Source organism: Vanellus vanellus (assembly GCF_965231255.1).
Source record: "Vanellus vanellus genome assembly, chromosome: 7".
Classification (NCBI taxonomy): domain Eukaryota; kingdom Metazoa; phylum Chordata; class Aves; order Charadriiformes; family Charadriidae; genus Vanellus; species Vanellus vanellus.
This window is the reverse complement of record NC_138912.1, coordinates 34940959-34961536: the sequence shown is the minus strand read 5'-3', so window position 1 is coordinate 34961536 and position 20578 is coordinate 34940959. Positions and strand designations below refer to the sequence as shown.

The following is a 20578-nucleotide window of genomic DNA, read 5'->3' as shown; positions in this document are numbered from 1 at the left end:
TGCTATGGAACTTGTCAGGTATGTTTCTTTATTTTTATGATTCCCATGAATTTGTGCCAAAATTCCTTGGCAGCTCATTTTGGTATCTAATATATGTACCAAATCAAATTTAAGGGTGGGGGTTTTTTTGATATATGCAATATTCTGATCCCTTCTTACCAGCCAAACTAGAAAAGCTCTCCTTGCTTGTGTGTACTGCATTAAATGTTACTTCTGAATCTTGTTTATTCAGCCTTCATCTCCTGATCTCAACATGAGGTAGTGGGAGATGGTAGCAACTCTTACTGATTCCCTGAGTGGGTTAGATGTTTGTTTCTGTCTGGTTCATCAGTGATCTCCTTCCCATCCTGAGAGAGGGAATTAGGAATGGGTTTTAGCCGTGACATTCCATCCTCCCTATTTTTTTTCTATGCAGTGACTGGGGAAGAAAGCATCTTGGCCTTACTGGTTTTGTGGGAAGTGAAATGCATGGGAGAAAAACATGGTGAGCTCCCCCCTCCACGCAGTTAGTTTTCATATGTACACTGAGAGTAAAAATACTGTTATATGTATTTGTCTGCAATGTTGAGAACTATTGTCTATTCAAAGTATACGGCAGTTACATGATTGCAGGCCTAGGCTATGCTTAATACTTTTAATAGATTACGCTATGTGAGGTATTTGTATCACAGTGAAATAAATGTATCAAAAGCTGTGAGAAAGCCAATAATGAACATTACTTTCAGAAGTATTTATTGCATATTCTGTTAATTTATTGCAGTGTTAATGTTTGTTGACAGTAGAAAACAGACATCTGTCTTGCATTTTTGTCTTGGATACTAAGTGAAGTTTCACATGATTAAGAATTGTTCCTTTCTCATTCATAGTAAGTTTAGTGCAGCACAAGGTATATTATATGTACAATATACAAGGAAATGAGACTGATTATTAGAAATAACATCCAGACTTTAAGTAGTCCATACAGTGAAGCAGACAGCGTTTGGTAAAGCAAGGGAGAAACCTTAGTTGTCATTCCCTGATGTGTTTTGAAAACAGATTCACTTCTTTGTCATTATTGATAAATACTTCAGTTATCTTACACTACTAAGAGTTCTGCAGCTGATGACTCCTTGAGTCAAAAGTATCTTCTTACACTGTGTTCATTTTCCTGAAGGGAACACTTGTGTCCCTTAACTTGAACAGTAATTTTATTGCTCAATCCCAAGAGGAATTGGAACAAGTATGATGCGAGTATTCTCTATCTTCTCTTGCACTGATTTATTATAATACAATAGAACTACCAAATGCAGGTTCACTCAGGGAAGGCTATGGTTGCTTGAGTTATCTTCGGAGGTTACAAAGGCCCTACTTAGTTACTGGAATTTTTTCCGGAAGTCTTGACTGTATTCTGTATAACTGTAATAGTAGGTGCACAATCTATTGTAGTTTGTGGGTTTTTTTGTTTGTTTTCAAGATGTTTCCTCATTCAGAAAACTTGAAGTAGATGAGGTGTGTTAATATTGTTACAAAAAGGAACTTGCTGATGTTGATACATTTCTTTAAAGATTCTGATTAAAATCTAAGTTAAAGTGTTTATCAGAGTTAAAGGGAGCTCCTCAGAAAATAAACTTGCAAATGGAGAATGAGTACTAAAAATTCGGGGCAAGCTGTTGTGCGTTTTTTGTACATAGCAATGGTTGAATGAGGGAATAGGTAAAACTGTATCTTAATTTTAAATCAGCAAGATAGTGGGGGGAGAAAGGAGGAGATGAAGAGTACCAGTCCTTGTATTTGTACTTCAGGCTTCACATTTTAATTGTCCAATTCTATAAAGGATTTAAGTAACTCTTATAAATATCAGAGTCAACGCAGTAGGTACATTTATCATATGTATCACTTCTAGAATTAAAAGCTGCCTTGGACATACAGCAAATATTTTTTTTGTTCTAGAAACTTGCACAGATGGTGAATGAATTATGTACAGTTCTGAATTGATGCTTTTTTATTCTCTTCTCTGTAGTGTGAGTTTTGAATTGCAGGAAGGATTTTATTTTTTTTTTAATCCCAGTCACAGCCCTTGTAGTTACAGCCTATAAAATCATTGTGCATAAACAACATTTCTTTGAATTTATCATCATCATCATCTTAAAATGCCATTTATTCAAAAATATTATCCTTGCTGTTGTTACAGGGAATGTCTGTTTCAGTTTTTCACTAGTAAGTTACCCAGAGATAGCTAATGCAGTAATTAAGGTTATTCATTTGGTTCATTAGGCAGCTTTTGATGTATACCCATTGTCAGTGTTTTGTTCTATGTCTTTACTTCTGGACTTAAAAGTATTAAGGGTTTGATTGTGTTATCTGTCGGATCTATTGTTCTGTTGGTGTTATCAATGCATCTATTGTTCTTCCTTAAAAAGATCTTTGCAAGAAATTACTAGGAGAGCAGAAAATGCATAACGTGTTGTCTTCACTTTTTTGTGTGAGTTGTAGTACATTGGAGATTTTGTAGGACAATTTCTAATTAAAAAAAAAGATATTGTAAGCTTTTTTTAAAAGAAAAATCATGCAGTTAAGGTAAAAATCATAAGCATTTCTCTGTAGTTTGGAGAATTGTGGTACTGAAATAAATTAGTTAATACTTAAGATATAAAAGCTTGAACGACCTTCACATACTTGAGAACTTTTGTTGCAGGACAAAAAAAAAAAGTTAGACGAGAGAGCAAAAGTATATCTTCTGAAAAACACCAATAGATGAACATGTTGAGAGAGAGCCTGATTACTCTTAATATTTCTCCATGGTTCTCTTTATTCCTATAAGCTGGTGAGAGAACAGCAATGAATTGTATAAGGTTGTCTGTTCATATTGCTGCTTGTGGTATGAATTAGGCCTTGAGAAAATGTCTCCGATACAAACAAAATCTGCTTACTATCTTTCTATGGTGTTGTCTGTCACTATGCTAAAGCTTTGATGTCCTTTTGGTATTTCTGGCTTTATCTGGCAAAGCAGAAATTGTGAGCCCACTCCTGGTTTACTTGGCCTGTTGTCTGGAGAATGAGGTGAACACAAAGCAGCAGAGAGACACTTGGTCTTTTTTTCTAGTCTCAATTTCAAAGTACAGGTATCAAAAGCTCAACTTAAATCCTCGCATTTATTTTACAGTCTCTTTTTTTGTTTGACCTGAAAGAAAAGATTTGCTGTTGAAAAGTACAGTGTTTATTCAGGCTCTGCCCTGTGGTTTTGGGAGGACATCACTTTTCATACCCACATACAAAACAGATTGAACCTTGGTCTGGACAGGTACTGATAAATGCTTCTAGGTCCAGGTCTAATCTAGAGTTTAGTCTTTGAACCTCGGAAGGATGACCATTTTGGCTCCTCACCTATTGAAGATAGCTAGTTGGATTGTCTTGGTAGAAACGGGGAAAACCCCTGTGCTTTCAGCACTTCTATTGATTCCTTCTAGTGATGGTTCAGGTTTGGGCTGTTCAGCTGGAATGAGGCATCAGAAAAACTCACATAATCATCATAGCTCTCTGCTTAGGTCCCGGTCATCTCCTTAAGTTCCAGCTGTGTGTGTTCAGACTGTCTGTCCCAGGAGGACTGAAGCTGTCCGGTTTCCCCATGAGTGGTGTTACAGCCATACCTTGTTAGCTAGAGCTACATCTGGGTCATTTGGTGAAGTTCCCTGACTCAAAAGAGGTAGGTTTCTGTTCGTAGCTAACTTGGATTTTGGGGTTGAAGAACAATAGCAAATCATGAATGCTAACTAGGGAGTAACCTATTCCTTTCACCACTCACTTCAGTTCAGCCTTCTGTAGTGCTTTCTGTCTGGTGACAACCTGCTAGACAAACTTTATCTTCATTAACAAGCCATTGCACTGTCAAAATCGACTAAAAGACATTAACATTTAACAATTAATAATTAGTGTGTTAAATGGTCTTATCTTCATTTAGTTTGTTTTTTAGTCAGATCTTCAAATATGAGATAGATGTATGGTTTAAAAAGAGCATAATCTCTTTTGAATTGAGACTTAGTAATAATGATTCCTTACTAAAAAGACCAACACCTGTAATTCAATGTGACATTAAAAATGTGCATCTGTGCACATATGAATTGCTTTTCCCTAGCCATCAAAGTAGCTAAATAGTTAAATTTTTTAGTTGATTTTTGTTCACCTTATCAGACATTTGTGGTTTTTAGATTTAACACAAAATTTCCTCTGTTTTTAATTTGAATATGTAGGATTTCTATAGTATATATGCTTGTTAGCAATTGTTTTTAGAAATTGACATTTAGAAATTTAAATATAGTAAGAAAAGTTTCCTATCTTGTGTGATGATGAAGAGAATTTGAAAGATTTTTTTTTCCGAGCATTTTTTACACATTTTTTCTGTAATGGATATATTTTAACTACTTGTTGCTATGATTTAATAGTTAATGCCTTCTTAAAATTGTGACATCACTTTTATTCCTCATTTTAAATGAGTAATTCAGTGTATTTTTGGCATCTACAATGTTTTGGAAATGGTGTTATTTGACTTGGGTTTCTTTATAAGTCCAGTACACTCATGATTTCATTTCTGGTTTGCGCGTCACTTCACTTTGCTATTAAGATCTGAGTTTGGAAAAAGATTTGAAATATAGGTATGTCAAATATTTTAAATATCTAAGTGATTCAAACAGCTTTTAAAATAATTTGGCACTCCTGTGAGTTGTCTTTTTATTAAAGACAAATCTTTTTTGAAAAATGCATATAAAACTCTAAATTGCACGTAAGTGTGTTTTTCATAGCAATTCACAGTAGTTCGTATTCTTTCCCTTCAGCTTTCTCTTTAGAATACACATTTTAAATCGATGGATGAAAGACACATGCGTGTTTTAAATGTTTTACTTTATTTTTCAAAGATGGTATTGGGGCATCCAATTAGGATGCTTTTTTGTTCTGTTATCTTCCCTGCCATCTTACTTTATATTCTACGTGATGTGCTGGTTGCTTAGCAATCCAAGCTACAGACTGAAGAAGGCTGTTGCAATAGTACTGTTATTTTTCTTCAGTTTTTCGACAATTTTTCTCTGCATCTTTTCTGCAAAAGCTATTTTATTGTCAGTGTTCAGGCACGCATTTCAGGGAATGCAGAATTAGGGTTTCCAAATTAACCATAAATTGTACATGTTGGTCACTTCTGTGTTTATTCCTCCATAATACATGTTGAGATGACTGCTTGAAATAATTGTTTTTATTTGAAGGTGTCTCTGTGTAGGATTTTTGTTTTAAACCTTGATACAAGGAAGATACCTTGACAATTCATGTTTATTGAAGCATGTATTTGCTACATCTAGTCCTGTTCCTGCCTGCGCATGGCATGTGTTTGACATGTCTTCCATCAAGTGTGTACCTCCGGTTTATTCAGAAGCCTGTTGAGAGAGCAGGGTTGTCTTCCTTATTCTTCCATGTATGAAGTGTACTGAGCCATGCTGGCAGTTCAAGTATGGGCTTTTGGGCGAGGACACAGGTTCCTCTATATACTTTTATAAATTTTGAGCAGATGATCGTGAGGCTGTGGACTTCATTTTTTCCTCAGCAATGAGAGTAGTGGTTTTGGAGGGCTTGTCCCTGTATTTCACAGGAGTTGTAGCTGGATGCTGTCATGTAGGGTCTTTCAGTGGTTTACTAGAAGTACATGTTAGTCCATTCCTGCTGGACAGACCCAAAAAAATCAGGGCACAAAAAAAGATTTCCAGGCAGTTTTGAAACAGCAGAGACTTAATACTGTGCAGATAATGAACTAGCTTCTTTGTTTGTAGACTTCAACTTCCCAGGTTATAACTGAGGACTGCTTCTGGGGTAATATGCGTGTTCCATTTTGCTTTGAATGAACAGAGAATTTAAGTTTTCAGAACAATGAGTATGATGCTTCATGGTAGTAGGGTGTGTCAAAGGGGATTTAATCTTTTAGAAGTTGTCCTTTTGACTTCCACAGCTCACCTGAAAAGATGCCTGCTCTGTCGCAAAAAGCAAATCAGTAGCAGGACTTTCTATTTCCAGCTGGACAGGGTGCTGGGCCATCTTGTCTAGACCATGCTTTATGCCAAGAAAGGTCAGACCAGATGATCCTTGAGGACCCTTCCAACCTGGTATTCTGTGATTCATTTAAGAGAAAATTAAGTTTTATGCCATTAAATTTTCATTACTACTTGCAAGGTCCACAAATAATCAAAGCAGATGTGCGGATCTGAACATTTGTCCAAACAATTTCATGTTTTGTCTTTAAGTGCTGAAATAGCATAAAATAACCAACACTATTAAAAGGAGCTTTCAGTGTTCTTTCCTGTAAAACATGTATCTGATTCTACAGCTTTTTTTTTCCTAGTGTGAGAGTTAGATGCAGAGCTCTTGCATTTTTGAGACAAGCTATTATGTTCCTAAAATGGTGGAAGAATTGTAAAAGTCTGATTAATAACTGTATACCAGTTTTATCAAGAACATTTTCAGTTTTTCTAAAGACTTACTGTGGCATTGTGGGTGTCCGCTCACCCCTGCTAAAAAATACACATTACATTTAGTATTTCTTTGTTGAAATCAAATACTTCGTTGTCCTTGTCCACAAATATAAGTGACATTATTGTACTTAGGAATGATTTGCAGTAAAAATGCTGGCTATTTTGTAAGAATACATGGAGGCAATAAATTCCATCTTTTAATCCTAAAGTTTAAGTTAAACTACTTAGTTTAAGACCTATCTATTGCAGTTATTCCAGCTGGTTTGGGTGGTTTGGGGCTGTATGGACTGATACAAGTGTATTTTCAAATACTTCTTTTTTCTGTACTGTTTTGCTTGAAGAGTTTGTAAAATGCAAATATATAGCATTTCAATATAAAAAGAACTCATAAAAGTCATCATATCCTTTCCATTATAATGTAGAGCGGCTATGAAATGCTAAGTGAAGGATTGGGGAAATTTTGGTAGCAGAACAACATTGCAAGCTCTTTATTAAACAAAAATCCCTACTGCTGTATTTGGTTGCTATTCCACTGCTTTTCCGTGCAGAAATGGGTAGCACTTGTATAACACAGTAATAATTTCACTGGGTTAAGCTGTTTTGCTTTATAGTAAATTGTGCTTTGGTTGCATTTGATTAGTTAAAGATATATTTAGAAAGACTTGGCTGCTGGGTAATGCCATTTCCATCAAAGAAACAATCTGTAAAAACCTGAGAAGGCAAGGATATTGGGAAAAGGATGGGAAGATTAAGTTTTATAAAAACACTCCTATTGGCTCCATTCCCTGTGTACCTACAACTAGCTTTAGTTTATACCAGGTAAATATTTGGCAATCAAATCCATCTCAATAAGTAGATGGAGAAGTTTTTTTTGAGCCTAGTGTACTTTGTTTTAATTTTTAATGACATACAATGCTAAAAATGCCCACTGGAGCTAAGCAAGCTGTCCAAATTGTGTGGGGTTCTGGTCTTCAGAAATCTTCCTGCCAATTTCAAACTTGCATCGCTGCAGCTGGTGGGTCAGTTTGGGATACCCAGACTCGCCACTGCCATCTGCCCCTGTGGGCAGGAAGGGGAGGCACTGGCTGCTGGCTTGGCTCCTTGGATTTTCTTTTCCGAAGGTAGATTTTTCTCTCAAAACTAAGAAACTCCCAGCACTCTCTTTACTGGGACAAAAAGAAGCCATTCTTAAACATACCATAAAATGTATGTGCCCTAGAATTAAAGTGTGCAGGTTGCAGTTAATGCTGGAGAATATGGGGAGGGAAGAACTAACTTGGACTTGCATTTTAATTTGCTAATTGGAGAAACTTGTCCTGAAATCTTGTAATGTAGTTTCTGATTCTCTTAGTTACTATGTGTAAGTTGGAGGCATCAAATGAGAATGTTTTTTTTTCCTCTCATGATGGTACCATGGGTTTTAAAAACAAACAAAAACAAACCCCACAAAATTTGTAAAAGTTTTTATTTATTGCATTTGAAACATGTTTTTTTATACTTGCATATTTTCAAGTAAATTTCTGCTAAATTACATACAAGGTTTACGTTCTTGTATTAAACTGATGGTACATCACAAGGTTGGAAGATTGATGACTGATTTTTGATGCTTGATTACATGCTCAGAATTTTAGGTATATCATTTTAAGTTGTGTAACTAAGATTTGAATTCCACGGGTAATTTTTAGCACCTGAGTATTGAGTTCTCAACTCCTACAAATGGCATATAAAGTATATATGCATTATAATTACACATGGTGTAATAGTTTGTCTCTTTCTTTTAGTTTAAAAACGTTATGACTCAAACTCAATGGGATGTGCCCTGGCACTCACCTTGAAGTTAGTAGCCAAATTGCATTGATGAAAGACTATTTGATGTGGTATGAAACTAGAAGTGTTTTCTTTGCCTTATTAAAAACATCTTGAGAAAAATTGCTTGATTTTTTTTTTTTTTTTTTTCCTAGAAAAAAATATTTTGCTAACAAATCTTCAGGTGATGAAGGGGAAACTATGCTCTTCCCTTAGGAGAGAAGACAGAACTTGTACTCTGTTAAATACAAATCATGTGTATGGATCATTTTAGCACACCGGGTTAGCAACTTAGTAAATAAATGCTGTACAGCGCTCTATGTCCTTGTTACTAGAGATTACTTTGCCTTGAAATGATGTAAGCTTTTAGTGATTCTTGTAGCTGTATTGCCTGGAGTTCTTGCCAGGGCAAACTAAACCTGAAGTCGGCCTTTGGGTTGTTAATGCTGCAGTTGTCTTCAACACTAACCAACCCCTGGGCATGGGGGGGGGGGAGTTATATCGTTGGGGAGTTACAAACAGCATCTACCCGCTCAGGTGGTTTCCAGAAAGTGGATGGTCCATGGACTATGCTTTTTAGCATTATAAAGTCAAACTTACTGGAAGTGAACATTGCTTTCGTGACAGTTTAAAGGGTTTCAGAATTCGTTTGGTCAGGCGTATTTATTTGGAGCAGAAGTGACTGGAAAACTCTGGATCACAGTGCTGCATGTAGAGAATTCCACCGTGGTGGTTGTGTTTTGGCTTTGAAACAGCAATATTTGTTGCAATTGTTTGGCTGACTCCATTGGAAATTAATTTGTTGTCTTGCTTTACTTGGAAAAGCATGCTAAAAGCTTATGCTGCTTCCTGTTGGAGAATAGTAGTGAGTTACAAAATTAGCACATTAATGCCAATTATAAATATAATATCATCCCAGTGGGAATTTCTCCTTTTTATGCAAGTGAATGCATACGTGGTGAGAAGACTTCAGCCGCTCTGGGAACACAAACTTCTGTATAGCTGACAAGGCAGGGGAGCAAAAGTTGGCTGAAAAAATCTCAAAATCAACATTCATTCTTAGGCAGGCAAATGTTGTAGAGTTTCTTGCTGTACAGAGTTTTATCAGTGAAGCAAGAAAATTAAATATTTTCAGCCTTTGCACTCCTTAGGGTGTCTAACTTTGGCTTTACATTTTATTTTGTTGGCTTAAGTTGCTGGATTACTTCCTTTCCTCCTTCTCTCCCCTTTTTACTCCTGTTCATAAGTTATGCTGCTTGGGACACCGCTCTGCTCTGCGCAGTAGATCAGTGTGCAGAGAAGGAGGAAGCCTGTGTTCTTCAGAGGCTTTACTGTTGCCTGAGAAAAATTCATAATGGATTTTCCCGATTTGAGTATTTTCTAGCAGAAAAGAGAATGGGCAGAGGACCGGGCTCTGAGTTTCGTCTGTGTTGTTTCTGCCTTTCAGAAACCAACTTTGAGAAGCCAGTAGATTAGTTAATAGTCTTGGCATTGAAACCTGAATGTGGTGGAAGCTGGCAGAAGTAATTCCCAAGTATGGTTGTGTATGCATCGTACTAGAGGAGGAATATGGTGCCCTGGGCAATGGCAGACTGGCTCTGTGCCACACTCCATTCTCCACTTTTCTTGGAACGGCTCCTTTCAAGATCTAATTATACAGTGCCAAGAGACTGTGCAGATAGCTCAGCAATAACTCCCACTGTCATTGCACCGGATTTCGGTTTATTTGGGGTGCAAAACTTGCACACAAACACTAGATTGTATCACAGTTGTCCACAAGTTTTGGCTAGTGTCCAGAAGATACAGTATGTTTTAGTGTGGCGGTTTCTAAACTGCTAACTCGGGCTTAGACTTATCTGTGTTTTTCAAAAACATTTATTCACTGGATTCCCCTTGCCTCCTATCTTTTTCTTTTTTTTTAATTCACCACTGTGTGAGGTCTGGTGCTTAACCTCTTACACCCTGTTACAGACTACCCAAGTAAAATGTCTTTCCAGATATTAAAATAAAATTATTTGACCAGTCAGAATAATTGAGTAGAATTTGCCGGAGGAGGAGCCAGGAGGAAGGTGACTTTAGATAATGATTTCTGACTGTATTGTCACTGAAGGTTGTCTTTACATTTTGTCATTTGATCGATTGCAGAAATAAATTTCTCTTTAGAAGAGTTCAAAGTAGCTGCAAATACAAGATACTGCCTCTAAGATGACTTGAGATATGATATGCTTTCCTGCCAGTGCTTTAAAGCATTGCTGTGTTTACTGTTAACTCTGTTTTGATTGAGAAATTATTATTCTGCTATTTTATTAAGTATTTTAAAATTAATTTATTGAAGTTAAGTTATTAAAAAGTGCTGTTTAGTGAAAGGTGTCAACTTGCAATTTTTGGTTTTGAGGTTTTGCTATTGTTAGAATTTGTTGCTTTGTTAGAATAACACATGATAGCTGTTACTGAGGTGAGAAGATAGTTTTACATACAAACTGTTCCTGTAGGGCTGATTCTAATGCCACTGCAAAGACTAGCAGTAGGTTCTTGATCGTTCCAGTGAGAGAAATGGACAAATGGAACAGGTAAAAGAGTAGTTGCATTGATGAACATGGTGATGCAGAGATGAGGGATGAGTCTGATCAACCAGGGTAATTGAAATGGAGGAGGAGTAGCAGCAGGCAAATGGCAGAAATTCCAGATGTCGAGTTGGTGAACCCAGAGGGAAAGCTCTGCCCTTGGGAAATAAAGAAGGAACAGTATTTAATGCAGACAGCTGCCCCATGCACACTCTACCTTGACCCAGCGATTAAGACCAGGCAAGAAAGAAAATGAGTAGTAAGATGAGATGTGAGATAAGAGGCGGAAAGACCAGCTGGCCGTGAATGTGATATTGGTGACAACGAGCATGCACCATGACAGGGACACTTGGGTGTCAGTATTTGGTGGATGAGGAGTCAGGTGAGCAGTGAGTGGTAGCTGCGGTTAGTCAGAGTAGCGAGCAGTTCGTGGAGGTTGTGAGGAGGGGAACAGTGAAATAAATGGATAGTCTGAGCATAGCTTGACAGGAGAAGAAACTACTTTCTTCCTTTTTTATTTGGACAGATTTTAAGTGGAGATGCAATAATAGGCTGTCATAGAAGAAAGTAACTGCAGTAAGTTATCTTCTTAATCTGATGCTTTAAAGAGGGAAGGGAAAAGGAAGGGAGTGTGTAGGAACAGAATGGGAGTAATATGGGTTTTAAAAAGAGTATCTATGCAGTGGGGAACTGGGATGATGAATTTTGATACAGGAGTGAAAAGAGGCTTGGTGCAAATTTAAGTTGTGTACACAGAGGGAGAAGGACAAGATGAGAAGAAGCACTATGTAGTACACGTTTGGAAAGTGTGAGACAGAAAGTCTAGACGAGGAAGTATGTTGCAGGCCTAAAATTAACCAAAGTTAAAAAGACAAAAATATTTCAGTGACAGTGATTTAAGTTCTCAGAAGAAGATAGAGGAAGAAACTCCGGTTTCAGAAGTCGCCTTGGGTGTGGCTGAGAGCTGAAATTCCAGAGGGTAGCAAAGCATCTTCCCTTCTCCAGTTTGTGTGACAAGCAGTGACGTTTTCTTAAAATGCTAGCTGTTTTTCCTTATGAATTTTCTCCTAATTTGGAAAACAAAATAATTGATTATGTTGATTTTTTTAATTGTATTTTAAATAAATTCTGTAATTTAGAAATGTAATTCTTTTAGAAGAGTGTGTTTGCTAATGCAGATAGCTTTTTGGCTCTGAATTCCCTCTTCTCTTTTTATCAGAGGAAACAAAAGGTTTGGCATATGTAGGTTAGTGAATGCCGCTGAGGGAGGGTATGGTTGTTCTCTAAGAATGTGTCGGGGAGAACTGTATAATCTATAGGACAGGAATGGCACAAGATCAAATAGTTGTAAACTGGCTCCAAATTAATTTAGCTGGAAAGAAAAAGTGTGTGTGTGTTTTGGTTTTGGTTTTCTTTTTTTTTTTTTTTTTATTTTTCCCTCCAAAGGAGTGGGATTCCAGAAGGAGAGAAATGGCAAGAAACTGAGCTGCTTCTCTTAGGTGCTGTGCGTTGGGCTTGCTTATAGTAGCAGGGCCTGTAGGCTTAGGATGTCCATTATAGTTCTGTTTCAAATGGCTTTTTTTCTTGAAATGGTGTTTCTTTGCTCGGTTTGTATTACATGACAAGTATTTGAACTGAGAATGAGAAATATTCTTATTTACTGATATGTTAATAGCTGTATGTATTACTTAAATGATACCAGTAAATACTTATTGTTATACTTTTCATTCATGATATAAGATACCAAATGTTAATGGTAATGTTTTAGCAGATGTAACCCTCCTCTCTTCGGCACAAATGCACTGCCAAGAAAAAAAGTCTTCTGTGGTGCAGGAACTGATTATGTAATTTAAATACCGTAACAGTAAAATGGGTAATATTAAGCTCTTGCATTAAATTTTAAAACACATGCTTTCAAAAGTGTGTGTAGATGCACACATGCTGTGTATATGTAATAATGTGTGTCTTTCCTGTTCTTGAATTTCCCTAGGTGTATGTGGAATTTGATGACCTTGAATGGGAAAAGCGAGAATGGGTTAAAGTTTATGAAGATTTTGCAACCTTCTTGGTGGAGTACCAGCTGGTCTGGGCGAAAAGAAAGGACCCAAGCCAGACTCAGGGATCAAAGATCAAACAAATTCAGTGGCCTGCATTGGTAAGATACTTGAGCAATTGCAAGTTACTAAACTACTTTAATCTCTTTAATTCTGTACTACTTAGGAAACTGTCTTGGTTACTTACGTGGTGTTGGAAAGTGGTGAGTGTGGAGGGGGAGGAGGGCAAGACTAGGATAAGAAAATACTAATAAAGCACCTTTGTGTTGAAAGGGTGGGAGTCATGTGATAGTAGTCACTCATCGTCCTTTTCTGAATCAACGTAGAGCACTGCAAAACTAACTTCTGAGCGGCATAATAGAACTAACGGCACTTTACATAGTCAAAGCGTCTTACAAACATAAACTTACCGGCAACACATCTTACTGCTCTGTGGATGATTGAAACTAAGGTGAAAAATAAACCCTTAATTTTGTGATTACACTCAACTCCCACAAAGAAGGTATCTAGAATTCAGGTCAGAGTTCAGAAGGATGAGAAGAGTGAGCAAAGATCAATAAAGTAAGTGATAATTGCTTGCCTGGTTTTTGAGATGATACTCGTGACTCACTCTATCTGCACTGATGCCCAAACATTAAAGCTGCTGAGAGAACTGCTAGGAGGTTGTGTCCATTTTTGACATGCCTTTAGATAGACCTGATTGAATACTAAAGATCTGATGAGATAATCTAATAAGCAATAAACATGTATTCCTTTTTTTCTGCAAAGAAACTAATAATGCATGCAAAGTCTTCAGAAGAGCCAAATAGATAGGAGATTTTAGAAACCTACTATATTGGATGTTTTTGCTTTGCAGAGTTGGGGAAGATTTCCCACAGACAGGCAGGTGAAAGGGAGCTCCAACAAATTTGCAAAATGGTGAAGGGAAGTCTTAGATATATTTGATATTAAGCTTAGTATCTGTAACTTCAGTCTTTGGTTTTTAGAAGTCTGTAGTCGTAATGAATTTAGATTGTGGTTTTGGTTTGATGGTGTCGTGCCCCCCCCCCCCCCCCCCCCCCCAGGACTTCAGCTGTATCTGTGTTTCATTTAAATATTCCCTTTGTATTCTTATTTCTGAGCACTTGATTGACTTTGTAAAATGCGTGATTATTTTTCTGGAGCTGTGGTAGGAACAGTCGTGCTTAGTGGTGGAAGAGATGCATAGATGGTTTAGGATGGACTTACCTCCTCTTCAGCTAATACTCCTACTTGACTCACCTTGTATGTTTGTGCTAATGTGCTTGAGTAAAACAAGCTAAATTTCTGGATGTGCAGGCTTTTTTGTATATTTGCTTGTACAGGCAAAATTTCTGTTTCATGTTAGTATATCCTTGAGCAAGAATTTTTAGTTTTAGGGAGTCACGACATTTGCTCTTTGAAGCCACCCATCTCTCCTTGATTGAGATGGGTGTATTAAAATCTGTTAGCAATTTAGAACTTGGTATCTAAGTATTCTGCTACTTTACATGCTTTTAATCTCGCCCTCTAGGGTAGAGATCCTTCTTAGGTTTAGAAGGCGTGTATTTCTAGAAAGTATTCTAGTCTGGCTGCTGATCCTGTCCCTACGTTAAAAGTATGCCTTTGTTTGGTAATGTGTGAAAACGTTTTAGTTGGACCGTTCTCTCAGTAGAGACTTTTCCAAACTTGTGCTGGTCCAGCAGAAGGCAGAAACATTTTTTTTCTTCCATCTCCATCTTTTATTCTTGTTTTAATGTCACGTTCTTGAGGTAGCTGATAGGTGTGAAAAGAAAAGTTTGCAAAAGATCCACCTCTTGCTTTTACAATTGAAAAATTGAAACCATATAGTCCAAAGTGGGGTTCAAATAGCTTGTTGGGTCACAGTTTCAAAATGTTAAAGATGACAAGTTCTCAGGATTTGTACTTGGTCTGCTTACAAATGTTCTAGCAATTGTTTTCTGAGTCAAACTCTCTAGTCGTCCATTCCACAAAATGTATATTTGAGGGCAAGTGCGGATATAGGATATTAACTCTAGTTAGAGCAAATTTCTTCCATAGAGACCTCCAAAGTTCTGCTCTGTATCAATAGCTGCACTGACCGCTCCAGGCCTTGGGGAACAGGGAGGGTGCTCAAATTGTCAAATTGCTTTTGGGTTTTGTTTCCAGACTATCGGAACACTCTGGTGTAGTGGAGTGGATGATGTCTATGAAGCTTTGAGGTTTTTTGTCAAAATTTACTAAAAGTGGTAAAGCAATAGAAAAGGTGGTAAAAAAAAAAAAATTGATTTGCAAAACAGCAATAGGAATATCTTCCCTGTTATGTGAAATGCTGAGCGTGGATATGATAATCCACACTTTTTGGAAAAGTTAAGCCGTGCTCTAGTTACTAAATGAAAAGTCTCAATCTTTCCCATGCATGTGAACTATTTTGACAAAACTCGTACATGTACTTGACTATCCTGTCTTCATACTAAATACCAAATTCAAAGTTTCCAGTGCAACTTATTTTGGATGCCAACATATATTCGGTAAAGCAATATTTTAGTGTATTTTATATAGTAGTTCTACAGGATCTTTGCCTTTAGTGGAGTGAATGGAAAGTGCTTGTGTATTTAGATGATTATCAACTTCTGTTCTTTTCTTCTTTGATCAACATATTCTGTATTTACTGTATGGTATTCAAACCTGATCAGAAGGCAAGGTCTGTAATTTCCTGTGGCACTTTCTACAGGCAGTCATCAGTCTAGTATCTATGTACTTCACAATTAATGATTTCTTTTATTATTTAATTGTGTGAGGCAATGTAATCTCCACTTTACAGATGACATTGCTAGAATGCATGTTGGTCACAAGTGTTGGTTATTTTTAAATGCCTGAGGTGTAGGTGTTATTGAAGGCACAGTGTCCACTGACTTTGTGTAGCTGTGCTTTAAGATTTTTAGGCTCTTGTGACAGGTGCTGAGAAAGTGAGGAAATGAGAAGTACCATGTCTTTCTCCTTGCTTAGAAACTTGGTAACAGAGGAGGGATAGATTATCCCCCCTGGATTCAGTTTCTCTCACGATGAGGTTATTTCTTTTAGTAGAGTTCCTGCCTCATCCATGCTGAAGGTGAAAAGTTGACCATAAATGAGCCTGGAGTCCTGTTTGCAGCAACATGCTTCATCGTATCAGGGTCACTCTGCAGTTGACTGGATATCTGTTTCTGGGCCACTGTGCAACTTTGACAGAGAGAGGAAGTGTAGTGCCTCAGCTTATTCATGCTGTAATCAAATGCTTTTCCTTTTTGTGAGATGATTTTCTGGAAAGAGTGGAAAACAACTGGGCTGCCTAGCTGGTTGGTGTAATTGGAAATCACCTTGCATGTGGCGTATTTACAAGCATAGAAGAAAAGATTACCAAGAAGCATAAAGAAATGGCGATGGTGATATAGTGATGTCAGCATAAATGTAGCCTAGACATTAGGGAAGACAGTGTTTGGTAAACAACACTTGTTATTTACCTCAAGTAATGGAGATGCTTTACACATGCCAATGCAGAAGAAAGCTTCTCAGGCAAAGGGGTAGCATAGGAAAAAATGAAAGTACAGATATTGAAAGCTTAAAAAGTGTTGGTAGAGGAAGTGAGTGGTGTGTCTTTCCATATTAAGGGATTAAGAAAAGTAGCATCATCTTAGTTTGGTAAACAAGGGGTGGGTGTGTGTCACAAAGATAGAAAAAGAAGGGAGTGATGGGCTCAAAGTGATGGGCTAGGAGAATTACCAGCACTTCAAAAATGATGCAAAATTGACTTTTGAGTTCCTCAGGAAACAACTTCGAAGCAATTGAGATGATGGTTAAAAAATTTTGATCTGTGGGTGGATAAGAATAGTTTTATTTTAGGGGGAGTAAATTAATCTCCCTGATGTAGAAATAGTTTGGGTACTAAAGAGCGTGTTAGAAATCAGTGATAAAATCATGCCTGTGATACAGTTCAGTCTGAAGTCTTAGGAGTATAATTGTATCCCCTCAGCAGCTGAGAAAGGAGATGGAAGTAAGCGTGTGGACAGGGTGACAAACTGGAGCCAAGGTTTTAATGTGGACAGAGCAGAGTGCTGCTGTGAACTGTCAGTTTCAATTTAATTACTCTCTCGAACTGCATATTAAAATATCTATGTGGAAGAGAAGTTTATGGTGATAGACTGACTAGGAGGGGACACTACAGTAGAAACTTAGATAGCAGTTCACTCACTTCAACAGCATCAACTTTGTATGTTTGAGGCATAGGAAGGTGTGGACTGAGTGCCTTTTCTTAATAATTTTGTTTGTGAAGAGGGTTTTGGAAACTTAAATAATGTGCTGAAAATTTTTCATTGAAAGTCTACAGACAGAAATGAAAGAAATAAATTTAAGATAGGCATTTTAAGAGGCATAGTCCATCATCTTGGAAAGAAAATAAGGGAAGAAGGGTAATTCAAAATGCAATTAAGGTTAAAGGAGTTTAAGATGGATAGATTGTGGCAAGTTTGTACTTTAAGGAAAAGGAGGTAGGAGAATACAGGAGGTTGGAAAGAAAAGGTTTGGAATTGGAGATAAGGAAAAGTGAATGCATTGAATGGGAGCACATGTGAGAAACTTCTGCACTTGCAACAAGAAAGGGACTATTGTAGAACGGGGGAAGAAAAAGTATTATCTTATTTTGGCCTTTTCCTTTTGGAAGAAATTGTCAGTTGTGCAGGGTAGATGTCAAAGGAGGAAACAGCTGGACCCAGTCTAGTATGATGAAAAATGGGACTGGGGAATGGTTCGTTCAGCTGGCAGGGCAGAGCTGGGTGCCTGGGAAAGTTACATACAGACACAGGTGATGGGTCAGGGGTTTCGTGTGTTCTACCGGGTATGGTTTGTTTTGTAAAGTATGTGTTACCTGTTATTATACCTATAAATGAAACGGTGCTGCTGGTCAATTTAGTGTGAATTCATATATAATAAATCAGAAGAATCCATACTAATTCTCTGTTAGTTTGAAAATGGAGACTGTGCTTCACTAGCTTTACAGTACTTGCCTTGTCAAACCAACAGATTTGTCCTATGGCCTCAACTAGTGCAAAGGTTTGCCGTAACTGTATCACTCCCAGTTTTGGTGCTGGCATACAGCAAGAACTGGTTCTCCTGCAATTGTATATTTCAGAAGAGTGTGTGTGTATATATATATAAATATAAACTAAAATATGTTTCATTGGGAGATCCTGAATCTGCTAAGGTAAGGGTGGCTGCAGGAGCAACTTAAGCTCCTCCCCCCCCCCCCCCACCCCCCCAAAAAAAAACAAAAAACAAAAAACCAACAAAAAAAAAACCAAAACAAAAACCAACAAAACAAAAAAACCAAACACCAACCCCCAAAAATGTGTGTCTGCCTCTCTCTCTCTCTCTTGGAACAAGTGAAGTCATTGCTAAACGGGTGGCTTGAGAACAATCTTTCCTGGGACTCTGTCCAGGGCTCTGCAAGAATATAGAGCTTTAGCCAGGCTTATAACAAAACCAGGGACAAAGAGTGGATCTTCATTGGCAATGACTAACTTGTTTCCACTGTGAGAATCCTGGAGCTGATTTATGGTGGACAGTACCAGTGTCACCTGTGGGACTGTGGGCCTTCAGTCTGACCATCATGCTAATGAGGAGGTCGTCTTGCAGAAGAATGAGATGAGGTTTGTTCTGGGTGGTAGTGGACGTGTTTGTTCTGCTAGATATGAATGAGCCCATATGTTTGCGCTGAGTGAGTGTTAGGGTACTTGGTGGTGAAGTATAAGAGTAGAACTGTTGACGGACACGTGGAGGATAGACTTGTCCTCTGACCTTACGTAGCCTTTTCCCCCTCCCTCTGTGCCCCTCTGTCCCAGCTGTCAATTGCAGAATCATTTTGCTTGACCGCATTCTGCTTCAGCTGGCGTGATTGTGTTGGATTATAAAGCAAATACTTATAAAGTGCCAGTTTATTGGCATTTGTGTCACGATTAAAGAAGAAAGTGTACAGATTGAACAACAAGCTTCTATAGAGCTTCCAGAGATTCATGAGACAAATCAAATTCTTTATTTTTGGCATGATGATGGAAAGTAGAACAGGTCCCTTGTTCATTCCTGTTTATATCGTGACGCACTACCACTTTTTCCCTCTCTCAAGGATTTGTTTTGTTCCTTGTCTTGATGGTCTAATTTTAGCATTTCTGAGTACGTTTCTCTTTCATATGTTGTTCCCAGGGATCAGATTGATCCCCTTCAAACCCAGGAGTTTCTGTGGATACTGCTAATGTTCCCCCTGCATATTCAGTTACTTTACTGGAGCCTGGTCTTCTCCCTCTGCACAATGAAAAATAGAGGTATACACTGCCAGATATTGTGATTAAATCCTCAGCAGACACTCAAAATACTCTAGCAGTAAAAAGAAATAAGTTCACAAAGGATTACTGTGTATATGCAAAGCAAGGCAGAGAGGAGACTCAGTCTCCTGGGTCCTAAAAATAAGTACAAACTTTGAGGATATTTCAAATTTGAGGGGAGGAAGTGCTGTAGCTTCCAGGGAAAACAATAAAAAAAACTAATAGTGGATTTTTTTCAGCTTCCCCGTTCCCTGCATCAGAATTTTAGTGCTTGTATACCTTGTTAATCTGGGGAAAAGATGAGATATATACAACAGAGAAAATGCTTGGAAACTGTCAGCTTCTTGGAAAAGATTTAAGACACTTTAGAGCTTGGGGAAGAGAAAATTTAAGTAACTGACTCAGCAGAGCATAAATGACCTGATTTTTGCTGCATTGTGAAAGACAGTAACATGCAGAAACAGCACTTGGAGATGGTTCAAAGATTACTTTGCTGGAGAGTACGTTACTGTAATATTCCCACAGAACATAAACGTCTCAAGCAGTACCACATCCCGCCTGTGTACTTTGGCACTTGCTTTTTTTAAACTACTGCTTACTGGGAGCCACTGCTCTCCACACAGCCTTCTAAGCAGAGGCCATTACCTTCCCAGGACATGCTCCTAATGAGCAGCAATAAACTGAAATCTGTCTCCCCAGATGCTCCATTGTGAAATATGGGTGTTGTCCTATGTCTTCCCATTTGGAAATGAGTGACGGAGTGGAAAGCCTCACTGCAGTGTGGGCTTGTTTGTGGCCCTAGTACTTTTTGTGCACTTCACACTACTACATTGTTTGTTCCAAAATTTTCTGTCTCAAGGTGTTGGCTAATGACAAGATCTTACTTAATTCTCATTTTTTTACTTTCTTCTTGTTAAACTTGTACTTCTAAGCAATAGAGATCCTTTTAATTTGAAATGATTTAGTTTTCTAAAAGCATGCTTCCGTATATAAAATAAATAACTTGTAGTTAAGTGCTATTCTAATAATTGTTCTTAATATCAAATTAATTTACGGGAGTGCTAGAATTCCAAACAAAATAGAATATTTTCTAGACTTCAGCCTTAAAGTAGCAGTAAGTACAAGTCATTTTGATCGTATGGGCCTGGGAGTTGCCAGAGATTCTCTAGAGAAGGCTGCTTTAGTGTGTCACAGCATCCTGGAGGTCTCTGTACTTCAGGTTCTTTCTTGCTGGTAGAGCACTTCTTGTTCTCCAAGGATTACACAAATTAAATAACTAGATATTGTTTAGCATCCTTCAGCTGCAACACTAAGCAAAT

The 20578-nt window shown here is 37.7% G+C and overlaps 1 protein-coding gene across 1 annotated transcript in view; it reads left to right on the top strand.

Annotated features, from left to right (window-relative positions):
• JMJD1C (jumonji domain containing 1C) overlaps positions 1-20578 on the top strand; it is a 170474-nt gene that overhangs the window by 40959 nt on the left and 108937 nt on the right. The window contains exon 2 of the mRNA XM_082486184.1: positions 12846-13010. Within this exon, the coding sequence (XP_082342310.1) occupies positions 12846-13010 (165 nt within the window). The remainder of the gene's footprint in view (positions 1-12845; positions 13011-20578) is intronic.